The sequence below is a fragment of the Muscardinus avellanarius genome, assembly GCF_963383645.1.
Source record: "Muscardinus avellanarius genome assembly, chromosome: 10".
NCBI lineage: Eukaryota > Metazoa > Chordata > Mammalia > Rodentia > Gliridae > Muscardinus > Muscardinus avellanarius.
In genome coordinates, this window is record NC_137796.1 from 6,311,404 (window position 1) to 6,333,390 (window position 21,987).

Here is a 21,987-nt window from a genome sequence, read left to right on the forward strand (position 1 = left end):
TCAGGCAGCTCAGCTGAGGCGGTAACAGTTGGGTTTGGACAGAGACCCATCCCAGTCTTCCGCAGTCTTCGCCCTATGCTGGCGGTGCCGCACCCGGCCCTGACTGCACTTTTAAGTTACCTGGTGAGAGACTGAGAAATGCCCTGCTGCACCGCGCCCCAGACATCCCGCCATCTTTCCATACCCCAGATAAGAATCTTTCACCACGGAGTCAGCTGCCATGTTTTAAAAATGATCTCCAAAGCTGGGCATGGTGGAGCTCACCTGTAAGCCCAGTACCAGGGAGGCTGAGACAGGAGGATTGCAGGTTTGTAGCCAGCCTCAGCAACGTAAGGAGACCCTCTTAAAAAAAAATAGCTTCCCTCTCTGGCTTCCTGTTTTGCTGAATGTTGCTTTCTGTCTTGCTCTCTTGCTGTCTTCCTGGAAAAAATAAAACATAAAAAATAAGATAGGGCTGGGGATGTAGCTCAGAGGTAGAATGCCCCTGGGTTCCACCCCCAGTGTGTCTCTCTCTACCTCTGGGCTACACTCCCTCCCCCCTTTTGTTTTGTTTTGTTTTTTTGGTGGTACTGGGGTTCCTGGAAACCCTTCTACCTCCAGGCTACATTCCCAGACCCATTTATATTTTTATTTGGAAACAGGGTCTCTTAAGCCTTCGAACCAGCACGATCCTCTTGTCTCCGCCTCCCGAGAGCAGGGATTACAAGCGTGCGCCACCACGCCCGACTCTGTCTCTCTTTCTTTCACACACACACACACACACACACACGCACGCACGCACGCACGCACGCACGCACGCACACACGCACGCACGTCTCCAGATGATTCAGGTGTGTGTGGAGGAAGTCGAGGATCTTGTTCTGGGGAGGCTGCACATTTGAGTTGACACTAGATTCCAATTCCAGCTCTAGCCGAGTGTGGCGGTGCACACTTGCAATCCCAGCACTGGGGAGGCTGAGACAGGATTGCAGGTTCGTAGCCAGCTTCAACAACTTGGTCAGACCCTCAGCAACTTAGTGGGACCTTATTTCAAAGTAAAAAATAAAATAGGGCTGGGAGTGTAGCTCAGAAGTAAAATGCCCTTGGGTTCAATCTCCAGCACCAAAAAACAAAACAAAACAAAACAAAAAACACCCACAAGAAAAACAACTTAGCTCGTCCCTGGTTCCTTCTGCCTGGGCCATGATTTCCTCTTTGAGCCTCTGGGTCTTAATTGAAAAGCCGGTGTGAGGATCTCAGGGTCTCAAGGCCTCTGTAAACCAAGGGTCTTGCTAATCATGTGTTCCCGGACATTATCACCGTCGTTGCCCTTCTCTCCCTCCCTCTGTCAAGGCCCTCCCCCTGACCCACATCCCCAGGAGCTGTCTCGTCTCCACGTGCATACCCACGTCAGGGGCTTTATTCCTGGCTTGTGACAGCTGTGTCCTTGTGAAGATTAATGAGGACGTCTGGCATACACGACAGGATTGGAAAAAAATAAATTCCACAGACCAGAAGACTTGGGTTTGAGTCGCAGCCCGAGATTTAAGAAGCCAGTGACTAATGTCACGTTACCCTTGGGGGTGTCACTTTACCCTGAAAAATGGGGGTGGCTTGGTGGGGGGGGGATAATAAAATTTTAACAAGTGAAAAAATGACCATGTTTTTTCTTGTCCCTTTCTGTAAATTCAGAAAAGCAATGGCCTCCACCCGTGGAGGACTTTCTGAGTCGAGTTCTTGGGGAATCCTTGCATGCACCAAGCTTCTGCCATCCTGTGAGAAGATTCCTAGCACTGTCCCGGAGCTGAGAAAACTGGGACCAGCTAGCCAGCTTGCCCCGGGCCCCAGCAACTAATAGATCACATTAGAAAGCAGAGCTGGCCGCGCGACTTCAGAGTAGACCCTGGCACCCTACAGAGCGCCGATGTGAGGTGGAGCTCGTGTATATAGTATATTTGTGGTACCCAGGGGTGTTTACAGGAGCCACCCCAGAGCACTTCCCTTTATTTCTGCCTTTGTGGTATTGGGAATTGGACCCAGGGGCATTCTACCTCCCAGCTACACCTCAGTCCTTCTTATTTTATTTTATTTTATTTTTTGGTGGTACTGGGGTTCCTGGAAGCCCTTCTACCTCCGGGCTAGACTCCAAGACCTATTTTATATTTTTTATTTGGAAACAGGGTCTCCTAAGCCAGCGCATGCCGCTGGCTTCGAACCTGCGCCATCCTCCTGTCTCTGCCTCCCAAGCACGGGGATTACAAGCGTGTGCCACCACGTCCAGCTTATTTTTTGTTTTGAAACAGGGTCTTTCTAGGTGGCTGAGAGACTTGCTCCATTGCCAGGGCTGGATTTGAACATGGGATCCTCCTGTCTCAGCCTCTCCAGTACTGGGATTACAGGCGAGTGCCACCATGCCTGGCTCCGTTTTATTTTTTATTTTGTATTTTGTAACAGGGTCTCGCTAAGTTTCTGAGATGCTCAGTAAACTGTTAAGGCTGGCTCTGAACCTTTGATCTTCCTGTCTCAGCCTCCCAAGTACTGGGATTACAGGTGTGTGCCCTTTACTGGATGAAATAATAAGCCATATGTTAATGGAAAGGACCCCCAGGAAGCCAGGCTTGCATTGATATCATCACACTGTTTATAGGACTAAGGACAAGCCCTCTCATCTAAGTTCCAACCATGCCCCAGGACAATTACATGGTAAAATAAGGGTGTTTTTTTTAAACAATGGTGATAACTAATTAATCATAATACAGATATCTTTATTAGTTTTCTAGAGCCATAACAAAGTACCAGAGACTGAGTGGCTTAAATCAAAGAAATTTATCTTCCTACCGTTCTACCTCCCAGCTACAGGAGGAAGAAGGCTTCAAGTCCAAGATGGTGTGGGCAGCGCTGGCTTCTCCTGAGGCCGCGGCCCTTGGCTCCCCGTGTCCTCAGGTGGTCTCTCCTCTCTGTGGTAACTGCCATCTCTGTCTCTTTAGCCAAATTGTGTCTTCTTATAGGGACATCAGCAGATTGAACCCCCGGGACCTCATTCTAACACAATCTTATTTATTTATTTATTTATTTTTTGTAGTACTGGGATTCCTGGAAACCCTTCTACCTCCGGGCTACACTCCCAGACCTATTTTATATTTTTATTTGGAAACAGGGTCTCTTAAGCCAGCGCAGCTGGCTTCGAACCTGCGTGATCCTCCTGTCTCCACCTCCCAAGCGTGGGGATTACAAGCCTGTGCCAACATGCCCGGCTTACAATCACCTTTGAAAGACCCCATTTCTAAATACAGTCACATTTTGAGGTCCTGGAGATTAGGAGCTCACTGTATTAGTTTTTTGGGGGGATGGGTCAAAGTTCAGTTCATGGTGCTGTCCTTAGGAATCAGTGAGTTGAGGAAGGGTACGTTGGCCTCGGATAACGAAACCTCTGCTGAAACCCCACAGGTGCACGTCCATCTCAGTCACGCAGCCACTGGTGCGGAGACTCCTGCGCCCCTGGGGATCCCACCTGGGCTGTTCCCGCCTCCACGCTGCCATCCTGGAAGGGCTTCTCCTCATCCTCGGGCTGGTCAGGATTGCCCACAAGTGATACCTCCTCTCTAAAAATGAATATCTTGGCCGGGTGTGGTGGTGCACGCTTGTAATCCCCGCACTTGGGAGGCGGAGACAGGAGGATCGCGCAGGTTCGAAGCCAGCCGTGCTGGCTTAAGAGACCCTGTTTCCAAATTAATAAAAAGTATAAAATAGGTCTGGGAGTGTAGCCCGGAGGTAGAAGTGCTTCCAGGAACCCCAGTACCACACACACACACACACACACACACACACACACACACACAATAAATAAAAAAAAATGAATATCTTAAGAAAGAGAAGGGTCCAGCCTCCATCAAGGCTACAGCCCAAATGACAGAGTTCCCCTCCTACCGCTGTGTCTGTTGGTGCTAGCCAGCCGAGATCCGGTGGGGAGGGTCTGCTCTGGGGCAGGAATGTGGGGTCTGAGCCACATCGCTCCCTGGGGCCATCTTAGGAGAGTAGCTAGCCCAGGGAGCCTTGGCATCAGAGCCTCCATAAATTCCTGGCTCATACTGGCCACGGTTTAAGGGCGTTTTGGGCCACTATCTTGGATAGTACAGACATAAAACATTTCTAGAAAGTTCTATTGAGAATGCTGAGCCAGCCGGAGAGCTGCTGAGATGGTATTACATGTGACTAAGGCGGTCCAGGGGCATTTGGGATTGAGTGATGAGCCAGTGTCAGAGAAGCCCATGGCTAATAACGGGAAAGGTGTGAATTAGTTCATTCATTCATTCATTCATTCATTCATTCATCTGTTCCATAAATATGGAGCACCCCTAGCAAGAACAGTCTGCCTCGAAGGTCACACAGTGCCCGGGGCGTCAGAGGAGGGGAGGGCATTGGAAATCCTCCAAGCTGGAGGTACGTGGTGAGGAGGGGGACCTCACAGAGAGATTCCCACCAGGACCAAGGCTGGAGCTGCAACCTGGAGCATCAGCAGGTGGGGCCAAATCGAGAAGATGGGAAGGACCGTCACACTAACGGACAGCAGCTCGTGCGAAGACAGCGCTGCCCCGCTGCTCCCTCTGGATTCCGGGAGGGGCAGCTGGGCTTTGTGCAGAGAAGCTGGGGAGGCGAGCAGGGGGGCCAGGGGAGATTGGCAGCAGGAAAGAAAGGAAGAGAAAAGGCTCACCAGCAGAGTTGGGGCGTGGATGTTGGAGTTGCGGGGGAGAAACAAGAAAGAGAAGAGATGCCAGGAGGGCTGGCATTCCCAATGCACTCCAGGGCTCTCCGGGGCGCTCCGCCATGTCACACACAATTGCACTCATTGGCAATGGCGCCTCTGCGGCATCCCGAGATGGCACCGTGGGCTTCCTTCTGAAGGGCGGGTCACGTCACAGGAAAACACGATGATTCTGTGGGGTTCTTGGCTTCCGTGGCAAAAAGAATTTCAACACGTGCCAATCCGAGACAAAGAGGTTTAATTTAAGAAAGGTAAAGATACACGTTCAAGGGGAGACATGGGCCACCTTAACAGTGTGAGGGCGCCCCTGGGATCTTTTCAAATTTTTTGTGGTGCTGGAGATGAAACCCAGTGGCATTCTACCTCTGAGGTACACTCCCAGCCCTATTTTTTATTCTTTATTTTGAAACAGGGTCTCACTGAGTTGCAGAGGGCTCTCTAAGTAGTAGCTGAGTCTGTCCGCAAACTGCGATCCTCCTGTCTCAGCCTCCCGAATGCTGGGATTACAAGCATGCGTCACCGCACCTGGCTTTTATTTTGAAACAGGGTCTCACTGATTTCAGTTCTTTTTTACAGGAACCTGGAGAGGCAGCATGGGATGGCCGGTCTCCTTTCTTTGAATATTTAGGCTGACAGAAGGTAAGAATTCCAGGGAGTCATGGAGCCCAGCATGCTGGTACCAGGCAAATGTGTGATTTCCTCCAGAACCTTCTTCCCAAGAAAATCGGGGTTCTGACAAAAGGCGAAACTCTTTCTGGGATCTAATGGCCTCAGGAATTTCAGGGAGCCAGGCCATTATGATTTAAAAGTGTGGGCCTGGCTTTTGTCTTAAGAGCAAACAAGCTCTGTCAAGTGAAACTCAAGATTATGAAGTTTTGTTTTTTAGATTTTAAAGCTCTATTATCCTTTTCTTCTTGACTGATTTCCTTTCTATCTAAAATCTTATTTCTTCTGTTCTACCTTGGGTCACATGCTATCTACCATTAAGAGGGTCTAAGATACAGGAGACGCAGGCCACCTTGAGCCCCGTGCCTGACTCGTGCTTGGGTTACATCCTCAAGTCCTCACACGGCGCCACTTGTATCCCCATTTGATGGAAAACGCAGCTAAATCCTAGTGAGGTGGTGCCCCTGGGCCACGATGACATGGTATGCGGGAGACCAGCGTGTTTGAGGGGAGCCTCTGGCCTCGGTCATTTGGGGAAGGCCTAGGGGAGGTGGTTCCTGAAGCCACTATGCTGGCAAAGCCATCCTGAGGTTAAGAAGCAAATGCTGAAATAATAATAATAAAAAAAAAGGACTGTCTTGGGATGCGGGGGTCTATAAAAAAAAAACCCACAGCAATTCTTTATCTCTCGTGACAAGGTTGTTGCCTAAAATGAGTTAATATTTCCCTTTTGGTGATAACGTTATCATATCTAAATTACTTTGCAGTTTTCTAATTAAGTTAGCTCCTAAATGATACCTCTAATTAGCCAGGGCGATAAGCCGAGCAGATAACTTAGAACCCCAAGAGCTGGGTTCAAAGTGAAAAGCAAAGTCCCCCGCAGGGGTGGCACCTGCCCCCATGGAGACAGAGTGGAGGTGGTGATCAGACAGCCACCCCACGGCTCCTGGAGGGCAAGCTTCACCATGTGCCAAGACCAGGAATTATGCCATGAACATCTAAAGTCAGGCTGGCTCTAGACTCACTCGAGGTGGAAAAACTAGGGATCGTCGCTCTTGACCTCAATGAGCTCAAAGTCTAACAAGGAGATGTACAGGCAAATAGCACTGCTCAGGGTTGTAATTCCTAAGACAACAACACGCCACTCTTGGGAGGTAGCATCGGCCAGACTGAAGTGCAGAGGGTGTGACTGTTAGGAAAAGAAATGTCTTCTAGCGACTGAGATGGAAAACTTCAATTTTCCACCATGTACTTTGAAGACCAGTCGGTGATGCCTGACAAAAATTCAATTTAAAAAACAACTCTCAAGTTATTGTCAGAACGATTGTTCTGCTGTCTACACCTCCTAAATAGCCATCAAGATTATTCCTCCATTCCAACAGGCCCGCCCCTGTTGTTGTTGTTGTTATTGTTGTTGAACCCAGGTCATTCTGCCTTCACACCCCAGCCCTACTTTATTTTCTACTTGGAAACAGGCTCTCTCTATGTTCTTAAACCTGCGATCCTCCTCCCAAGTCCTGAGGTTATAGGCATGGGCCGCTGTACCCGGCTGTGCTCACTGTAATCTCTTGGAGACAACCTCCTCTCTGGTCTTCCTACCTCTAGTTCCATCCTTCCCAACCTACCTTCCCTGTCTCTGCCAGGTCACCTGGCTGAAATTCAAACCTGATCCTGTCACTCTCCCATTTAAAATCCAAAGTTTAATAGTATGCGGCACATAGTAGGTGTTCACCAAATATTCGGTGAATAAAGGAGCCAATGTTTGCATGAGTGCCGTGTGACCTCACCGTGCCGCAAACCAGCACACCAGTGTCCTGCGCCTACCACAGCAACGTACCGAACCAGGTGGCTTTAAGTATCAGAAACTGACTTCCATCTCGGGAGACCAGAAGTCTAAAAAGGTGTCAGTAGAGCCGAAATCCTGTGTAGGGCCCGGGGAAGGATTCTCCCTGCTTCTCCCAGCTTCTTCTGGCTGCCTGAATCCCTGGTGTGCCTTGGCTTATAAATGTGTCGCATCCATCTCCGCCTTCATATCCACATGGCCTTCTTTCCCTATTTCTCTGTGTCCAAACCTCTCTCTTTCTCTAAGGATACCAGACATGGGACTGGGGTCCCTTCTACGTCAGCACGACCTCATTTTAACTTGGCAGCATCTGCAAAGACCCTGTCCCCAAGCAGGCCATGTTTCCAGAAACCAGGGAGCCGGACTTTAACAGATCTTTCTGTGGGACATAATACAATAATGGTCACAAGAGCCATTAAGCACAACAATTTAAAGATGGGAAAGGAAAGGGCTAGAAATGGATTTATTTTTACAGTCAAGATCTTCTTTCTCTTGTACTTTCTCTCACTCTTTTTTCCCCCAACGGTGCAAAGATGACAGTAGATTAAGCTTTTACCAGGACAGAGAAGATGTGTCAGTGAGCTCCCATGAGACCAAGAAGGTTTCGGCGGAGACATTGATACGCGAGCTCTTCCAGACAGAGAGAGTGTCAGCCTATAGTCGTGTGTAGGAGAGGAGGGACCACAGCAGAGGGAACCGTCCTGGTGTGAACTGAGGATTGGAAAAGAATTTCCAAGAAAGGTATAGCTATGGACAGGTTTACTGGGGAAAGCAAGAAATACACATACAGGGAGAAAGCGGGCCACCTCTGGAGTGGGAGATGCAAAGCAAGAAATATACGTTCAAGCTGGGTTGGTGATGCGGCCCTGTAATCTTGGTATCTGGGAGGCTGAGACAGGAGGGTCACAGGTTCAAGACCAGCCTCAGCAATTTAGTGAGACCCTGTTTCAAAACAAAAAATAAAAAGGGCTGGTGGGATAGCTTGGAGGTAGAATGCCCCTGAGTTCAACCCCCAGTACCTAATAATAATAATAATAATAATAATAATAATAATAATAATAATATAGACATTATGACTATAAATGATATTTATAGGATGTTATTTTTTATGGATGCACCAGGAATCCAACCCAGGGGTGCTCTCCCAATGCCCAGCTCTTTTTCTTTTTTATTTTGAGACAAAATCTTGCTAAGTTGCCCAGGCTGGCCTTGAACTTGCAAATCTCTTGCCTCAGTGTCACTGGGATTATAGGTGTGCACCACTCCACCTGGCTATAAAATATTTATAAAACATCCTAACTGATGATAACAAGAAGACATTAACAATATACTGTCAAGCCTATTACCATCAAGGACTACGGGAGCCCAGTCTGCTTCCCGGTGTGAGCCTGCTCAGGGTTGTCTTGAGGGGATTAGGACACTGACCCACCAACTCTGGCCAATCAAGGTTGAGTTCCTCCTGAAAGGTGGCAACTCCCAGGACCCTCCATGCTGTCCCACATGTGCAGAGGGAGGCGCAGGGCCATCGGAGCTGCGTCTAGACGCCCTCCACGGTAAGTGTGAAGGGTTAGGGAGGGCACTGACCATGTCTGCTCCAATCCTTAAGAAATTATCCTGCTCAGGCTAATTCTTCTCAAGTACATGCAAGAAAAGTTCATAGCAGCTTTGACTGGAATAGCAAAGCCAAACAGAAGAAAAATATACCATGCAACAGGTATAGAAATACAGGAAAGGCACAGTTCGTGTCCGTTCAGTGGGAAGAGGCTCAGCCACCAGCTCGACAACCTCAAAACCCCTGGACGACACGGAGAAGACTTCCTGTCCAACGCTAAGGTGAGGCACACGGCGCGTGTGAACTTATTATAGACACAATGTGCCCAAGGACACCTGCGTTCAAGGGAATGGGTATATGAAGAAACCACACACATATGAATGTGCTAGGGTGCCAGGTGAGGTGGTGCATGCCTGAAACTCCAGTACTTGGGAGGCTAAGACAAGAAGATTGGAGACTGAAGGCTAGCCTCAGCAACTTATTGAGACCCTGTTTCAAAAAAAATTTTAAAAATCAAAAGGGCCGGGGGTGTGTATCAGGGGTAGAATGCCCCTGGATTCAATCCCCTGTACTAACGGGGAGGGGAAGAGAGGTAGGAAGGAAAGAAGGAAAGAAGGAAGGAAGGGAGGAAGGAAGGAAGAAAGGAAGAAAGAAGATAGGAAAGAAAAGAGAAGAGAAAACAAAAAGATGCGTTAGGGCGATGGGAGAAGTCATGAAAATTCTTTTGCCAAGTACCCTTTTTGATGTAAAGGAAGGCAAAGATACAAGATGATGAGTAAAATTACCAGTTCTTATAGAATTCTGCTGGTGGTTCCTGGAGCCCCTCCCAAGAAGACTGCTTGCATTAAATTGTTTATGTCAGCATCTACAAGACACAAACTAAAATGGGTACATTCCCCAGCCTGGAATGTCTGGGCCACCGGGGTGCAAATATCTTTGAGATTCTTTTTATGAACCCAACGTCCTATTAAAACCAAACTCGCTGTCCTTCTGCTTCCGGGCCGCTGACCCCACTTGGAGGCTCGGTGGTTGGATCAGATCACTGGAAGCACACATTTGTCCCTATTCACTTTCAATGTGACCCTTGTGGACACAGAGGTTAGGGGACACTGGGAACCGCTATCACCCAGACAAACTCTGTGTCCCGGAGCCTGCGATTTATCACAGTGTAAAGATTGCGAACTGGAATTTCGCCTGAAGACTTGCAATTGCTATCTCAAACCTCCACGCTGTTCCACTGGGGACATAAATTAAGCCCTACCCACGAGATATCTTATCACAGCATGCAGCGCCTTCACAGAGTTTTCTAATGGAAGTCATTAGAAGCTTGGCCTCCAGAGATAACAGTCCAGTTCTGCCCGGCCCTTGTTCTAGCCTGTGAGTCAGTGGTGATCCGGCCTGGACGCTGGCCCTTCCTCTCCTCTGTCTGGCAGGACCACTGGAGAGTGCTTGGAGGGGTGTCTAGGAAAGGAAGGAGGTCAGGGGTCAGTCCAGACACCTGGACTTTGGAGCCAAGCGAACGTCCATTGAATCTGATTATGTGTCAGTCATGGGACGGACAGAGAGAAAGAGACGTTGTCCCTTCCCCGAGAAACTCCCCGTAAAATAACCCGGGTGTCCACTAACTGAAGACAAGTAACCTGGGCGAGGTCTATCCCTAGGATGGGTATCGCTGGGCCACAGGAAGGAAGCACACGGTCCAGCGTGGACGAAACTTGAAAGCTTGGTGTCCAGTAAAAGAGTCCAATAGTCAAAAGTCTCACAGCGTGTGGCTCCACGTACACGTAAAGCGCACAATAGGTAAATCCACTGAGGCAGAAAATAGATTTGCGGTTGCCCGGGCCCAGGGCAGGGAAGGTGGGGAAGGGGAAAAACAGCAGCACAAGTTGAGAATTTAAAATCAGATGCTACGGCATACGCTTATAATCCCGGTCCTTGGGAGACTGAGACAGGAGGATCGCAGGTTCGTGGCCAGCCTCGGCTACTTAACCTGGTGAGGGCCCTCTGCAACTTAATGAGACCCTGTTTCAAAATAAAGAATAAAGAATAGAGATGGGAGTGTAGCTCAGAGGTAGAATGCTCCTGGGTTCAATCCTCAGTACCCAAAATAAATAAATACATACATACATAAATACATAAAATCAGATGTTAGACAGCTGTGTTCTCTAAAGGCTCTGGTCACACAAGAGAATTTACCTGGTGCCTTTTTATTTATTTATTATTTATTTATTTATTTATTTTTGGTGGTACTGGGGGTGGAACCCAGAAGCCTTCTACCTCTGGGCTATACTCCCAGACCTATTTATACTTTACTTGGAAACAGGGTCTCACTAAGTTGCTGAGAGCCTCACTAAGTAGCTGAGGCTGGCTTTGAACCTGTGCGATGCTCCTGTCTCAGCCTCCCAAGCACGGGGATTACAAGTGTGCGCCACCACGCCCGGCTACCTGACGCCTTTTTAAAAAGGCTTCAGGGTCCCATCGTACTGCATGAGAGGTCCCTTCTCTGACTTCAGATTATGAATGTTTCCTGTAGACCATTTCATCCCGCTCTGGGGTATGATATTTGAAGGGAGGGAGGAGCTACTGGGGATATAACCAGGGGTATTCTACCTCTGAGCTACACCTTTAGCCCTTTTTATACTTTATTTTGAAACAGGGTTTTGCTAAGTTATCGAGGCTGTCCTCGAACCTGTGATCTTCCCGTCTCAGCCCTATGCCAACCCAAATTGCTCTATGCCAGTATTTTCTAAAGAAAAAGTTCTTAGCCAGGCATAGTGGTGCACAACTATAATCCCAGTACTTGGGAGGCTGAGACTGGAGGACCACAGGTTCAAGGACAGCCTCAGAAACTTAGTGAAACCCTATTTCAAAACAAAAGAACAAAAAAGTGCTAGGAGTATAGCTTGGAGGCAGAATGCTCCTGGACTCAATCCCCAGTACCACAAAACAAAACACAACAAAAAAAAAAAAAAAGAAAAAGTTTTCTTCTCAAGGAAAATGCTGGTGCTAGCAATTAAGATATTTCCCCCACCATTAAAGTAACATAGACATTTGGTCAAATTTGACTAATTTTGAAAGTTTTCATGAACAACAAAAATTATTCAGGCAGGCAAATAAAGAGCTACGGTAGGGATATATCTATTCAGTAAACGTTTACGGAGTGCCTCGCTCAGAACAGGAAGGAGGCACCAGCTCGCACCACAACAGGGATGAACCTTGAAAGAGGGGCGCTGCGCACATGCCGAGGAGCTCCATTCGTGGGCAGTGTTCAAAAGAGGCAAACCCATAGACAGGCGGGAATGAGCAGTTTTTAGAATATGAGAGAGGGGGATTAAAACTTTGTTTTTCTTTTTTTAATGGGGATTGAACCCAGGGGCATTTTACCTCTGAGCTAAACCCCAGGCCTATTTTTACTTTTTAACTTTGAATCAGAGTCTCACTAAGTTGCTGAGGCTGGCCTGGAACCTGTGGATTCTCCTGGCTCAGCTTTCCAAGGGCTGGGATTGCAGGCACGCGCCACCACTCCCCGGCTAGATGAGAACATTCTAAAATTGACCATGGTAAGCTGGCCGTGGTGACACATGCTTGTAATCCCCGCGCTTGGGAGGCGGAGACAGGAGGATCGCGCAGGTTCGAAGCCAGCCTCAGCTACTTAGTGAGGCTCTCAGCAACTTAGTGAGACCCTGTTTCCAAATAAAAATGTAAAACATAGGTCTGGGAGCATAGCCCGGAGGTAGAAGGGCTTCCAAGAACCCCAGTACCAAAAAAATAAAAAATTAAAAAAATAAATAAAATAAAATTGACCATGGCAGGGCCAACCTTGCAAATGGACTGAAGACCTCTGAAGTCATCACTTTGAGTGAGTGAATTGTGTGGTATGTGAATTCTATCTCAATAATGCTATTATTATTATTATTATTACTATTGTTATTACTATTATTATTATTATTATTATTATTATTATGCAGTACTGGGGATGGAACCCAGGGGCATTCTATCTCTGAGCTACAACCCCAGCCCTATTTTTTAATTATTTATTTTGAAACAGGGTCTCACTGAATTGCAAAGGGCCTAAGTAGTAGCTGAGGCTGTCCTTGAACCGCAATTCTCCTGTCTCAGCCTCCCAAATACTGGGATTACAAGCGTGCGCCACCACGCCTGGCATAATTTATAATGCTATTATTAAAAAATAAAAAAGAAAACAGAAACTCTTAGAGGGGAAATGCATGTTATATGAGGCAAGTTCTACAAAAGCTCACAAAGGAAGTAGGCTTTGAGCTGAGCCTTAAAGGATAAGGAGATGGTCCAGGAAGGGCTCGGACCAAGATGTTTCCTGGCAGATGAAACAGAAAAATAAGAGTACAGAAATATGAAGTCGCCGCATGGGTTACGTTACTTGGGAAGTTAAGATACATGGAGCTTAAGGAAGAGACTGAGTTTGCAGGTGAGGTAGTTTTGAAAAGAATTTGTTACTTTTAAACAGGTAATGCTGCAAAGTAGAAAAGTCAAAAAAGGATGGCCAACTCCAAATGAAAAATCTCAACAAAATAAAAGTCTCCCTCTCTCCTGCCTCCAGGTACCTGGTATCCTTCCTCGGCAGCCACTATTGCCGGTTTCTTGAATGTCCTTTATGAAATACATTGTACACATATAAATAAATATGCAATGTTTATGTGAGTGGGATCAGGCTATACACAATATTTCATACTTTGCTTTTAACATTAACAAGAATCTTAGAAGCTAGGAGCAGTGGTGCACATCTGTAATCTCAGTACTTGGGAGGCCGAGTCAGAAGGATCAAAGCTTTGTGGCCAGCCTAAGCAACTAAGACCCTGTTTCAAAATTAAAAAAAAATAAGCCGGGCGTGGTGGCACAGGCTTGTAATCCCTGCGCTTGGGAGGCTGAGACAGGAGGATCGCGCAGGTTCAAAGCCAGCCTCAGCTACTTAGTGAGGCTCTCGGCAACTTAGTGAGACCTTGTTTCCAAATAAAGTAAATATAGGTCTGGGAGTGCATCTTGGAGGTAGAAAGCTCCTGCGTTCTACCCCCCAGTACAAATAAATAAATAAATAAATAAATAAATAAATAAATAAATAAACAAACAAACAGGGGTTGGGTTAAGCTGGGCATGGTGGCACACACTTATAATCCCAGCATTTGGGAGGCTGAGATAGGAGGATCCGGGTTCTCGGACAGCCTCAGCTTCTTACTGAGACCTTCCACAACTTAATGAGAGCCTGTTTCAAAATAAAGAATAAAAAATCGGGCTGGGGGTATAGCTCAAAGGTAGAATGCTCTTGGGTTCAGTCCCCAGCACCACAAAATATATAAAAAAAAAATAGGGCTTGGGGTACAAGAGGTAGAATGCCCTTAGGTTCAATCTCCAGTAACACACACACACACACACACACACACACACACACACACACACACACAAACAGAATCTTAAGAGTCCTTCCAAATTTATATAGGAAATATTTGTTCATTCTTTAATGGGTTTGTAGGATATACCACATTTTGGTAACCATTTTCCTATTAATGTACATTTTGGTTATTTCCAATTTTTCTACCAAATTTCACAGGGAGTAACCTTAAACACAGGCCATTTCATTCATGTGTGAATTTATCTGTGGATAAAATTCTGGAAGTTGGAGTTCCTACATTATGAAGTTTGAGCTTTAAATTGTGTGTGTGAGTGTGTGTGTGTGTGTGTGTGTGTGTGTGTGTGTGTTAGCGAGGCTTGAACCCAGGGACATTCTTCCTTCAAGCTACAGCCCCAGAACTATTTTAGTTTTATTTTGACACAGGGTCTTACTAGGTTGATGAGAGTCTCACTATTTGCTGAGGCTGTCCTTGAACCTGCGATCCTCCTGTCTCAGCCTCCCAAGTACTGGGATTACAAGCATGCGCCACCACACCCAGTTTAAATTTTTGACACTACTCTCACGCTGTCCACAGCTGTGCCAACATACACTCCCTTGTGCAAGGAGTGACAGTGCCATCTCCCACATTTGAAGAACGTGTTTGGAAATATTGTCGGGGACCACACTGTACAGAGCCTTGTGTATGGAGCCAAGAAATTCAAATTCCATCCATAGCCCCTAGAAAGTCACTGATGGGTGTAGGTAGCGGGTTAAGATGGCCAGGTCTAAGTTTCAAATTAAAATTTGTTTTCCTGACGATGTCAAATAGGTTTCGTGGGACATCTTCCTTCTCTAGCAGGCCTGAGAGAGAGTGTGGTAAACAGAGGGGCCCTAGGATTTCAGCCATGCCCAGAGGCTGGCTATCATCTGCACACATGATAACCTGTTTCTACTTACACAATAGGTTCCCTGTGAGCGCCCCTTGGTTTGCTGGCCAGCCCGTAACTCTAACTTTCCTGCCAGGTTTTCTTATCACATCCTCCCCATATGCTGATGGCTTATCCTGAAACATTTGGCGCTCGGCTAATGGCCTCAAATCAATAACAAAGAATTCTTATTGGAGTCTAACCATTGATGGCAAACTGGCAAAAGAAAAAAACAAAAAACAGACAGATGGGACTTCAGCTTTACCTTTTTCTAGAAGATCTCTGTGAACTGATCAACAGGCACCACACAAAGATCGGGATGGAGCAGAAACCTGGTCCCATTCACCCCAAGTCTTTTGTCTCATAAACAAAAGGGAGTTGCTATAATTTCATGCAAAGAAGGAAAGGAAGATGGATGGCAGAAAAGCAACCAAATAAAAAGGACGGAGTGTGAGCTCCAGCCAGCACCCGGGTCGAGGATGAGTGCTGCGGGCTTGGTACTCCTGGGGTTTGCTCTGAGGCTTAGTGCCACCATCGCTAAGCCAGAAGAGGCCAGCTCTTGCTCTAAGACCCAAGTGGCCTTCAAAGACGCTTGCTATGAATTCGTGCCGCTCGCACGCCCCTTCCACGGTGCCCAGAGCTGGTGCGAAGGGCAAGGAGGCCATCTGGTCTTTGTTCGTGATGAGGACACCCAGGGCTTCCTGCAGGGGCGCATCTCCCAGGACAGGGAGTGGTGGATCGGACTCACAGGGACCCCGGCACACAACGGGAGCGCGGCAGGTACGTGCGGTCACTGCCGCGTCTTCTGGGAAGCTATGGCTTCTTCAGTGTCTTGCTAGGATGGTACAGGGCTCTCTCCCGAGGGCTTCATGGTTATTACGGTGCTGATCTTTACAATAACCAATGAGAAAATGATGATGGTTCTCCTCTTCTTAAAAGTCAGAAAATAATGACTGCGCTATTTTCAAAGCACATCCATAATTCTTTCCCCAGTTTTTATGAGACTAGAGCTGGTCATGTGCTTAGCACAGTACTATTCACAGTAGTTGTTTTCCTTCCTTCCTTCCTTCCTTCCTTCCTTCCTTCCTTCCTTCCTTCCTTCTTTCCTTCCTTCCTTCCTTCCTTTCCTCCCTCCCTTTCATTTTTCCTCCCTTTCTCCCTCCCTCCCACCCTTCAGCTTCCTTCCTTTTGATTGGACCCAGGGGCATTCTACCTCTGAGTTACACATCCCAGCCTTTTATATTATTTTGAAACAGGGTCTTATCAAGTTACTGAGGGTCTGGCTAAGTTGCTGAGACTAGTCTTGAACCTGCGATCCTCCTGTCTCTGCCTCCCAAGCGCGGGGATTACAAGCGTGCGCCACCACGCCCGGCCAGTAGTGTCTTTTGAATGGCTCCTCGACTTGCAGATGTAGCAGCTGTGAATTTCTACATGACAGACATCTGCCCATCTGCAGCTGAGGGAGTGGTGTCTATGAAGATGTCCCTGTGTGGCTCTGGGAGGAAACGATGCAGATTCACTGGGCTTATACGTAGCAACCTGAAAGATTGAATGTTCTCAAAGAAGCAGGAGCCAGGACGCAGTGAGCAGCAGAGGAGCATTTGCATAAGCAGGTTGCAGGCACTCACCAATCCTGACGTGTGGAGCAGAGCAGCCTGGAGTGGTTTACAAGGAAACGCACGGTGGCTGCAGGGCACAGGTTGGCAGAGGGAAGATACTCTGGTTTTGCATAGAGTTATTTTCTTTTTAAGATGAATAATTATGTTGAGTCTTGCTACTAAATTTTTCTGTCTAGTGTTTTGGAACACAGGAGTGTCTTTGAAATGCTACACACACACACACACACACACACACACACACACACAGAGCCTTTTGAAGGGCTTCAGCAGAATTTTCAAGGTTCTCAAGAGTTCTAAAGGAATCCAGAATCACTTCTATTTTAACTCAGTCCTGTGCCACACAGCTGACCAGGGACCCTACTTAGGGGTGGTACATTGGTGAATTCCCATGGCAAGCGCCAGGGCCTTTTTTTTTTTTTTTTTTTTTTTTTTCGGTACTGGGGATGGAACTCAGGGGCATTCTACCTCTGAGCGGTACCCCCAGCTCATCTTTTTATTGTTTATTTTGAAACAGGGTCTCACCGAGCTGCAAAAGGCCTCACTAAATAGCTGAGGCTGTCCATGAACCACCATCCTCCTGTCTCAACTTCCCAAATGCTGGGATTATAAGCATGCGCCACCACATCTGGCTCTCTGGGGCCTTTTTTAAAATCAATGGCAGGCAGAGCTGGAAGCATCAATTTCCTTCCTTCCTTCCTTCCACTGGGGACTGAATTTCTGAGCAACAAATATCTAAAACAAACATGTAGAACCAAGGGCATTCTATATCTGAGCTACACTCCTGCCCTACCTACCTACCTACCTTATCTACCTACCCACCCACCCACCCACCTACCCACCTACCTTTTAGTTTGAAACAGGCTCCCACTAAGTCACAGAGGGTCCCATTAGGTTGCTGAGGCTGGCCACGTACCTGGGATCCTCCTGTCTCAGCCTCCAGGTACTGGGATTACAGGTGTGCGCCACTGTGCCCGGCTAAGCACCATCTCTTTAGTTGAATCACCTTTTACAGGCTCACTGATCTGTCGTCCCCATTCCTGTCTGAGTATGGATGCTAATGGTGAGGATGTGTGCCTTCACTGGTGTGGGAGGAAGATCCCCACTGATGGAGCGTCCATGGGACCAGGAGTTGGGAAGGGGCAAGCCCTGCACAGGAGGAGATAAGGGAGGACCCTGCCAAACCTTAGTGGTCATGTTCCCATCCCAGGGCCCGGGACCTGGCTGGACACCTCCAACGTGAGCTACAGCAATTGGCAGGAAGGGCAGGCTGCACCTGCCCCAGGCACCTGCGGCTACATCAAGCAAGGCCCTTCCTCGCAGTGGGCTGCCTTCGACTGCACTCAGGACTTTGCCTTTATCTGCGAGTTTGGTGAGCAGCCCTCTCTCCCTCCTTCCCGCCTACCCCGCTGCCCAGCCCAACCCCTCTTTCCTCTTTCAGCCTCCATCTCTATGCCCTCCATCTCTCTCCTCCTCTGTCTCAGGTTTCTTTTGGTCTTCCATTGGCTTCTTTTTCTCCTTCCTTCTGGTTTTCCCTCAGTCTCTCTGTGGGTTTCTATAATAGATAGTATCGATGCTGGTTGGTTGATCGATTAGAGGTCTCTTACATGAATGACAATAGTCATAATAATTTTTAGAGAAAATTATTATTAGAGAAAGAGGATAGCTGAGGGGGCTGAGGAGTAGAGAGATATCTTTCCTACCTGTCCCCCCATCAGTATTTTGCTTTTATTGAGAGTTTTTTAACCAAAACACTAAAAATTATTAATCACGGGAGACAGCAAAGCAGTCATGGGGTGAGTTGGGAGAAAACATCAAGGTGGTCACGGATGAATTGGGGAAGGAAAAGGTAAAATTCGGGCAAATTAGGAAGTTGTCAGGGTCTTTGTTAATTGGACTCATCTGGTCCTCGGACATTTGTCTGGGTGCAGAAATCTCCACTGGAGGGGGGTAGTTTATGCCTCTCCCAAGCTGGACCGAGGTGACCTCAAAGCAGGCTTCTAACAGGTTTCTCTATCTCCTTATTCCCTGGTTCAGTGCCTGTCTGTCTCTTTCTGACTCACCTCTGTGTGTCTGGGACTTTCTCCCTTTCAGTCTCTGGCCCACCGCCCCGACTCCCCAGCTGTGTGACGTTCTGAATCTCGGTGTCTCCCATTCCTCTCTACAGCTCCCCGCTCTCCCCTCCCACCCTGACCTGTGACTGACCCTTCTCATCCATCAGCCTTGGGTCCATCTCACTGGGGTCTCCTTTTGCCTCAGAGCTCGGCAGGAGCCTGGCCTGCGAAGGTCACAATGTCACCATGCACTGCGGCTCGGGCGAGGTCATCCAGATCCAGGATGCCTTCTACGGGCGCCAGACCCCCCATTATTGCACCCCCGATGCCCGGCGTGCCTCGGACCTGGAGGAGGGCTGCAGCTGGCTCAGCGTCAAAGATGAAGTGGCAGGTAGGGCCCAGGCTCTGCAGCTCTGGCTGGGCACCAAATACTAGGCAAGTACTAGTATTCTGTGCTCAGCACAGAGTTCTGGAAGAGAAAGTTCTAACAATCTTCAGATATGACTTGGACCTTCCATGGGTGGGAAAACTAGCCAGTCTCTGCCTGCAGCCTCCAGCAGGGATCAGGGGGCTGTGACTGGCCCTCTGCCCAATATCAAACCCAGTCAGAGAGGAGTTCTGCTCCCTCACCCTTCTGGAGGCAGGAAATATCAATTTATCTAACATAATCTTAAGATTTTTGAAATATTTCCAGCATACAGACAAGAATAAAAAATATACCGTGATGAATTCCCAGAAAACCACTGCCAGCCTTTGCTAGGTCTTAACAGTTAGGGATCATTTGCTTAAGAGTCCCTCATTAAAAAATAAACAGGGCTGGGCATGGTGAAACATGCCTATAATCCCAGTCACTGGGAGCCTGAGACAGGAGGATTGCAGGTTTAAGGCCAGCCTCAGCAACTTAATAAGACCCTGTTTCAAAATAAAAAACAAAGTAGGGCTGGAGGTCCAACACAGAGGTCCAACACCTCTGAGTTAAATTCCCAGTAATGCATGCATGCACGCACACACACACACACACACACACACACACACACACTCTCTCTCTCTCTCTCTCTCTCTACTAAAGGCTTCTGTGGAGGCCTCTGTGGTCCTGATTCTATTACAAATACGGTGTTTATTAATAACACGCATAGCTCTTTACTCCTGCCCTCTATGATCCCTAAACATTACGTCCTGCTACCCTGCAGGGTTTTGATGTTTACACAAGCGCTGCCATCTTAGACAATGTGAGTTTCTGCCATGTATTTCCCTTTTGTTGTTGTATTTTGCTCAACAAATGCTTCTTGAGACGCGTGGTCCGTCACGCTGCTCCTTGTTCTCACGTCCTCAGAGCATACGTTACGTAAGGGTGCCGCGGCTCGGCTCCGCCACCCATCTCTCCATCTTTTGCACCGTGGCTAAGGCTGAAGCAGCCGTCCCCGAGGCTCTCTCTCCACACGAGGGAGTTCCTCTAGGGCTTTGTGCTACTAAGTCAGACGAAATCTCTCCTCTACCAGTGCTCGATTTGATAAGCATTCGCTTTCAAGGATCACAGGGGCTCTCTGAACCCTGCTGGGAGGTGTGAGGTTTTCAGAGACCCCCATTATCTGGGACATTGGGGACCCTCTCCTATATGCCGTGGGGCCTTCTGTCCAGCCTGCAGGGTCCCAGGAAGGCAGGTGGTCTGCAGCTTCCCAGCTAAGGGGGACATAGCAACGTCAATGTGTCCAGACTCCCAGCCTGGGGCTGCTGGGCCAGCCTCCTGTACCCACAGGCCCTTTGAAGATCCAGGAAGGGAACCCTGACCCTTCTCCTCCTTGAGGGAGCACACCTCGTCTCCCTTGAAACCGCCCCTTGCCCCTCTCCCCTGCGCGTGTTGACCACAGGCAGAGGAGGGCATGCTCGAACCAGCTCCAGCAATCCTGAGCTGTGGCCCTGAGGAGGAAGGGCCTCGGCCGGACAAGCCTCCTTCACTGGTGCACTGGGGCTGGGAGAGCTGTTTCCTCAAGGGCTCAGCTGCAAGTTTTGGAAACATGGCAGCCCAGCCCCAGAGAGCACTCCAGAGGGGGGCCCTGTGCCCCCTGGGAAGGGTTGGAGGAGAAGACCTGGGAGGGTCCCGGGGACTCCTCCCTTACCTAAGTGCCCTGATCACCCTTCCACTCAGTGGCCAATAAACATTTATGGGGCACCAGTATTGTGCTCCGCACTATTCTGGGCTCTGGAGATACGGAGATGAATCAAACCTTGTTTTTTCAAAGAACTCAAAGTCCAAAGGAGAGACAGATGTGTCTGTACAGGCAATTACTCAACAGTGTGATAACCACTCCAAAAGGATGAGCAGAAGGTGCTCGGACTCACTCAGCCAAAGCACGCTGTGTATGTATCTACACGTGCCAGGTACCATTCTGGGTGCTAGAGACACAGTCGTAAACGAAGCACTTTTTAAATCCCCAGCTCCAAGCCAGGCGTGGTGGCACATGCCCATAATCCCAGTTCTTGTGAGGCTGAGACAGGAGGATCTCAGGTTTGAGGGCAGACTCAGCAAGTAGCGAGACTCTCGTCAACTTAGAGAGACCCTGTTTCAAACTAAAAATAAAACAGGGCTCGGAATTTAGCTCAGGGATAGGATACGCCCTGGGTTCAATCCGAAGGAAGGAAGGAAGAAAGAAAGGATGGAGAGGGGTAGGGAGGAAGAGAGGAAGAAAAGAAACCAACGCACACACGCACACATGCACACACACACACATGCACACACACACACACACACATGCACACACACACAATCTCCAGCTCCTTTGGAGATTATAGTCTAGTGCTGTAAATACACATGGACTATATAATTCGGATCTGGAGGTCTTCTCAGTAATCACGCTTGGGGCCTGAAGGTGTTGCTCAGTGGAACAATACATGCCTAGCATGTGTGAGGCCCTGGGTTCAATCCCAGGCATCATATATCCACGCAATGGAGGTGCCGGGGGGCAAGTGGGCATACGGGCTAGGGACTTCAGTTAGGCATACAGATTAGGAACTTCCGTTGGAAATAAATGTTAGGAACTTTAGTTAGACATACAGGTTAGGAACTTCAATTGCACATACAGGTTAAGAACTTAGAGCCGGCTGGGAGGTGCGGGCTAGGACTCATAGACCCGTGCTGAATGTCAGGGCACAGGAAGCAGCGAGGGGAGAGGAGGCGTTCAGATCCGAGGAGGCAGCTGGGGATGCAATGGGGATCTTGCTTGGTTTGG

General features: G+C 48.3%; 1 protein-coding gene across 1 annotated transcript in view; it reads left to right on the forward strand.

Annotated features, from left to right (window-relative positions):
- Window positions 1–15,569: 15,569 nt before the first annotated feature.
- The window catches only part of PKD1L3 (polycystin 1 like 3, transient receptor potential channel interacting), a gene marked incomplete at both ends in the record, with an annotated part of 90,450 nt that continues 84,032 nt past the window's right edge, over window positions 15,570–21,987 (forward strand). The window contains 3 exons of the mRNA XM_080703463.1: window positions 15,570–15,870; window positions 17,917–18,078; window positions 18,966–19,151. Of these exons, the coding sequence (XP_080559589.1) occupies window positions 15,570–15,870; window positions 17,917–18,078; window positions 18,966–19,151 (649 nt within the window). The remainder of the gene's footprint in view (window positions 15,871–17,916; window positions 18,079–18,965; window positions 19,152–21,987) is intronic.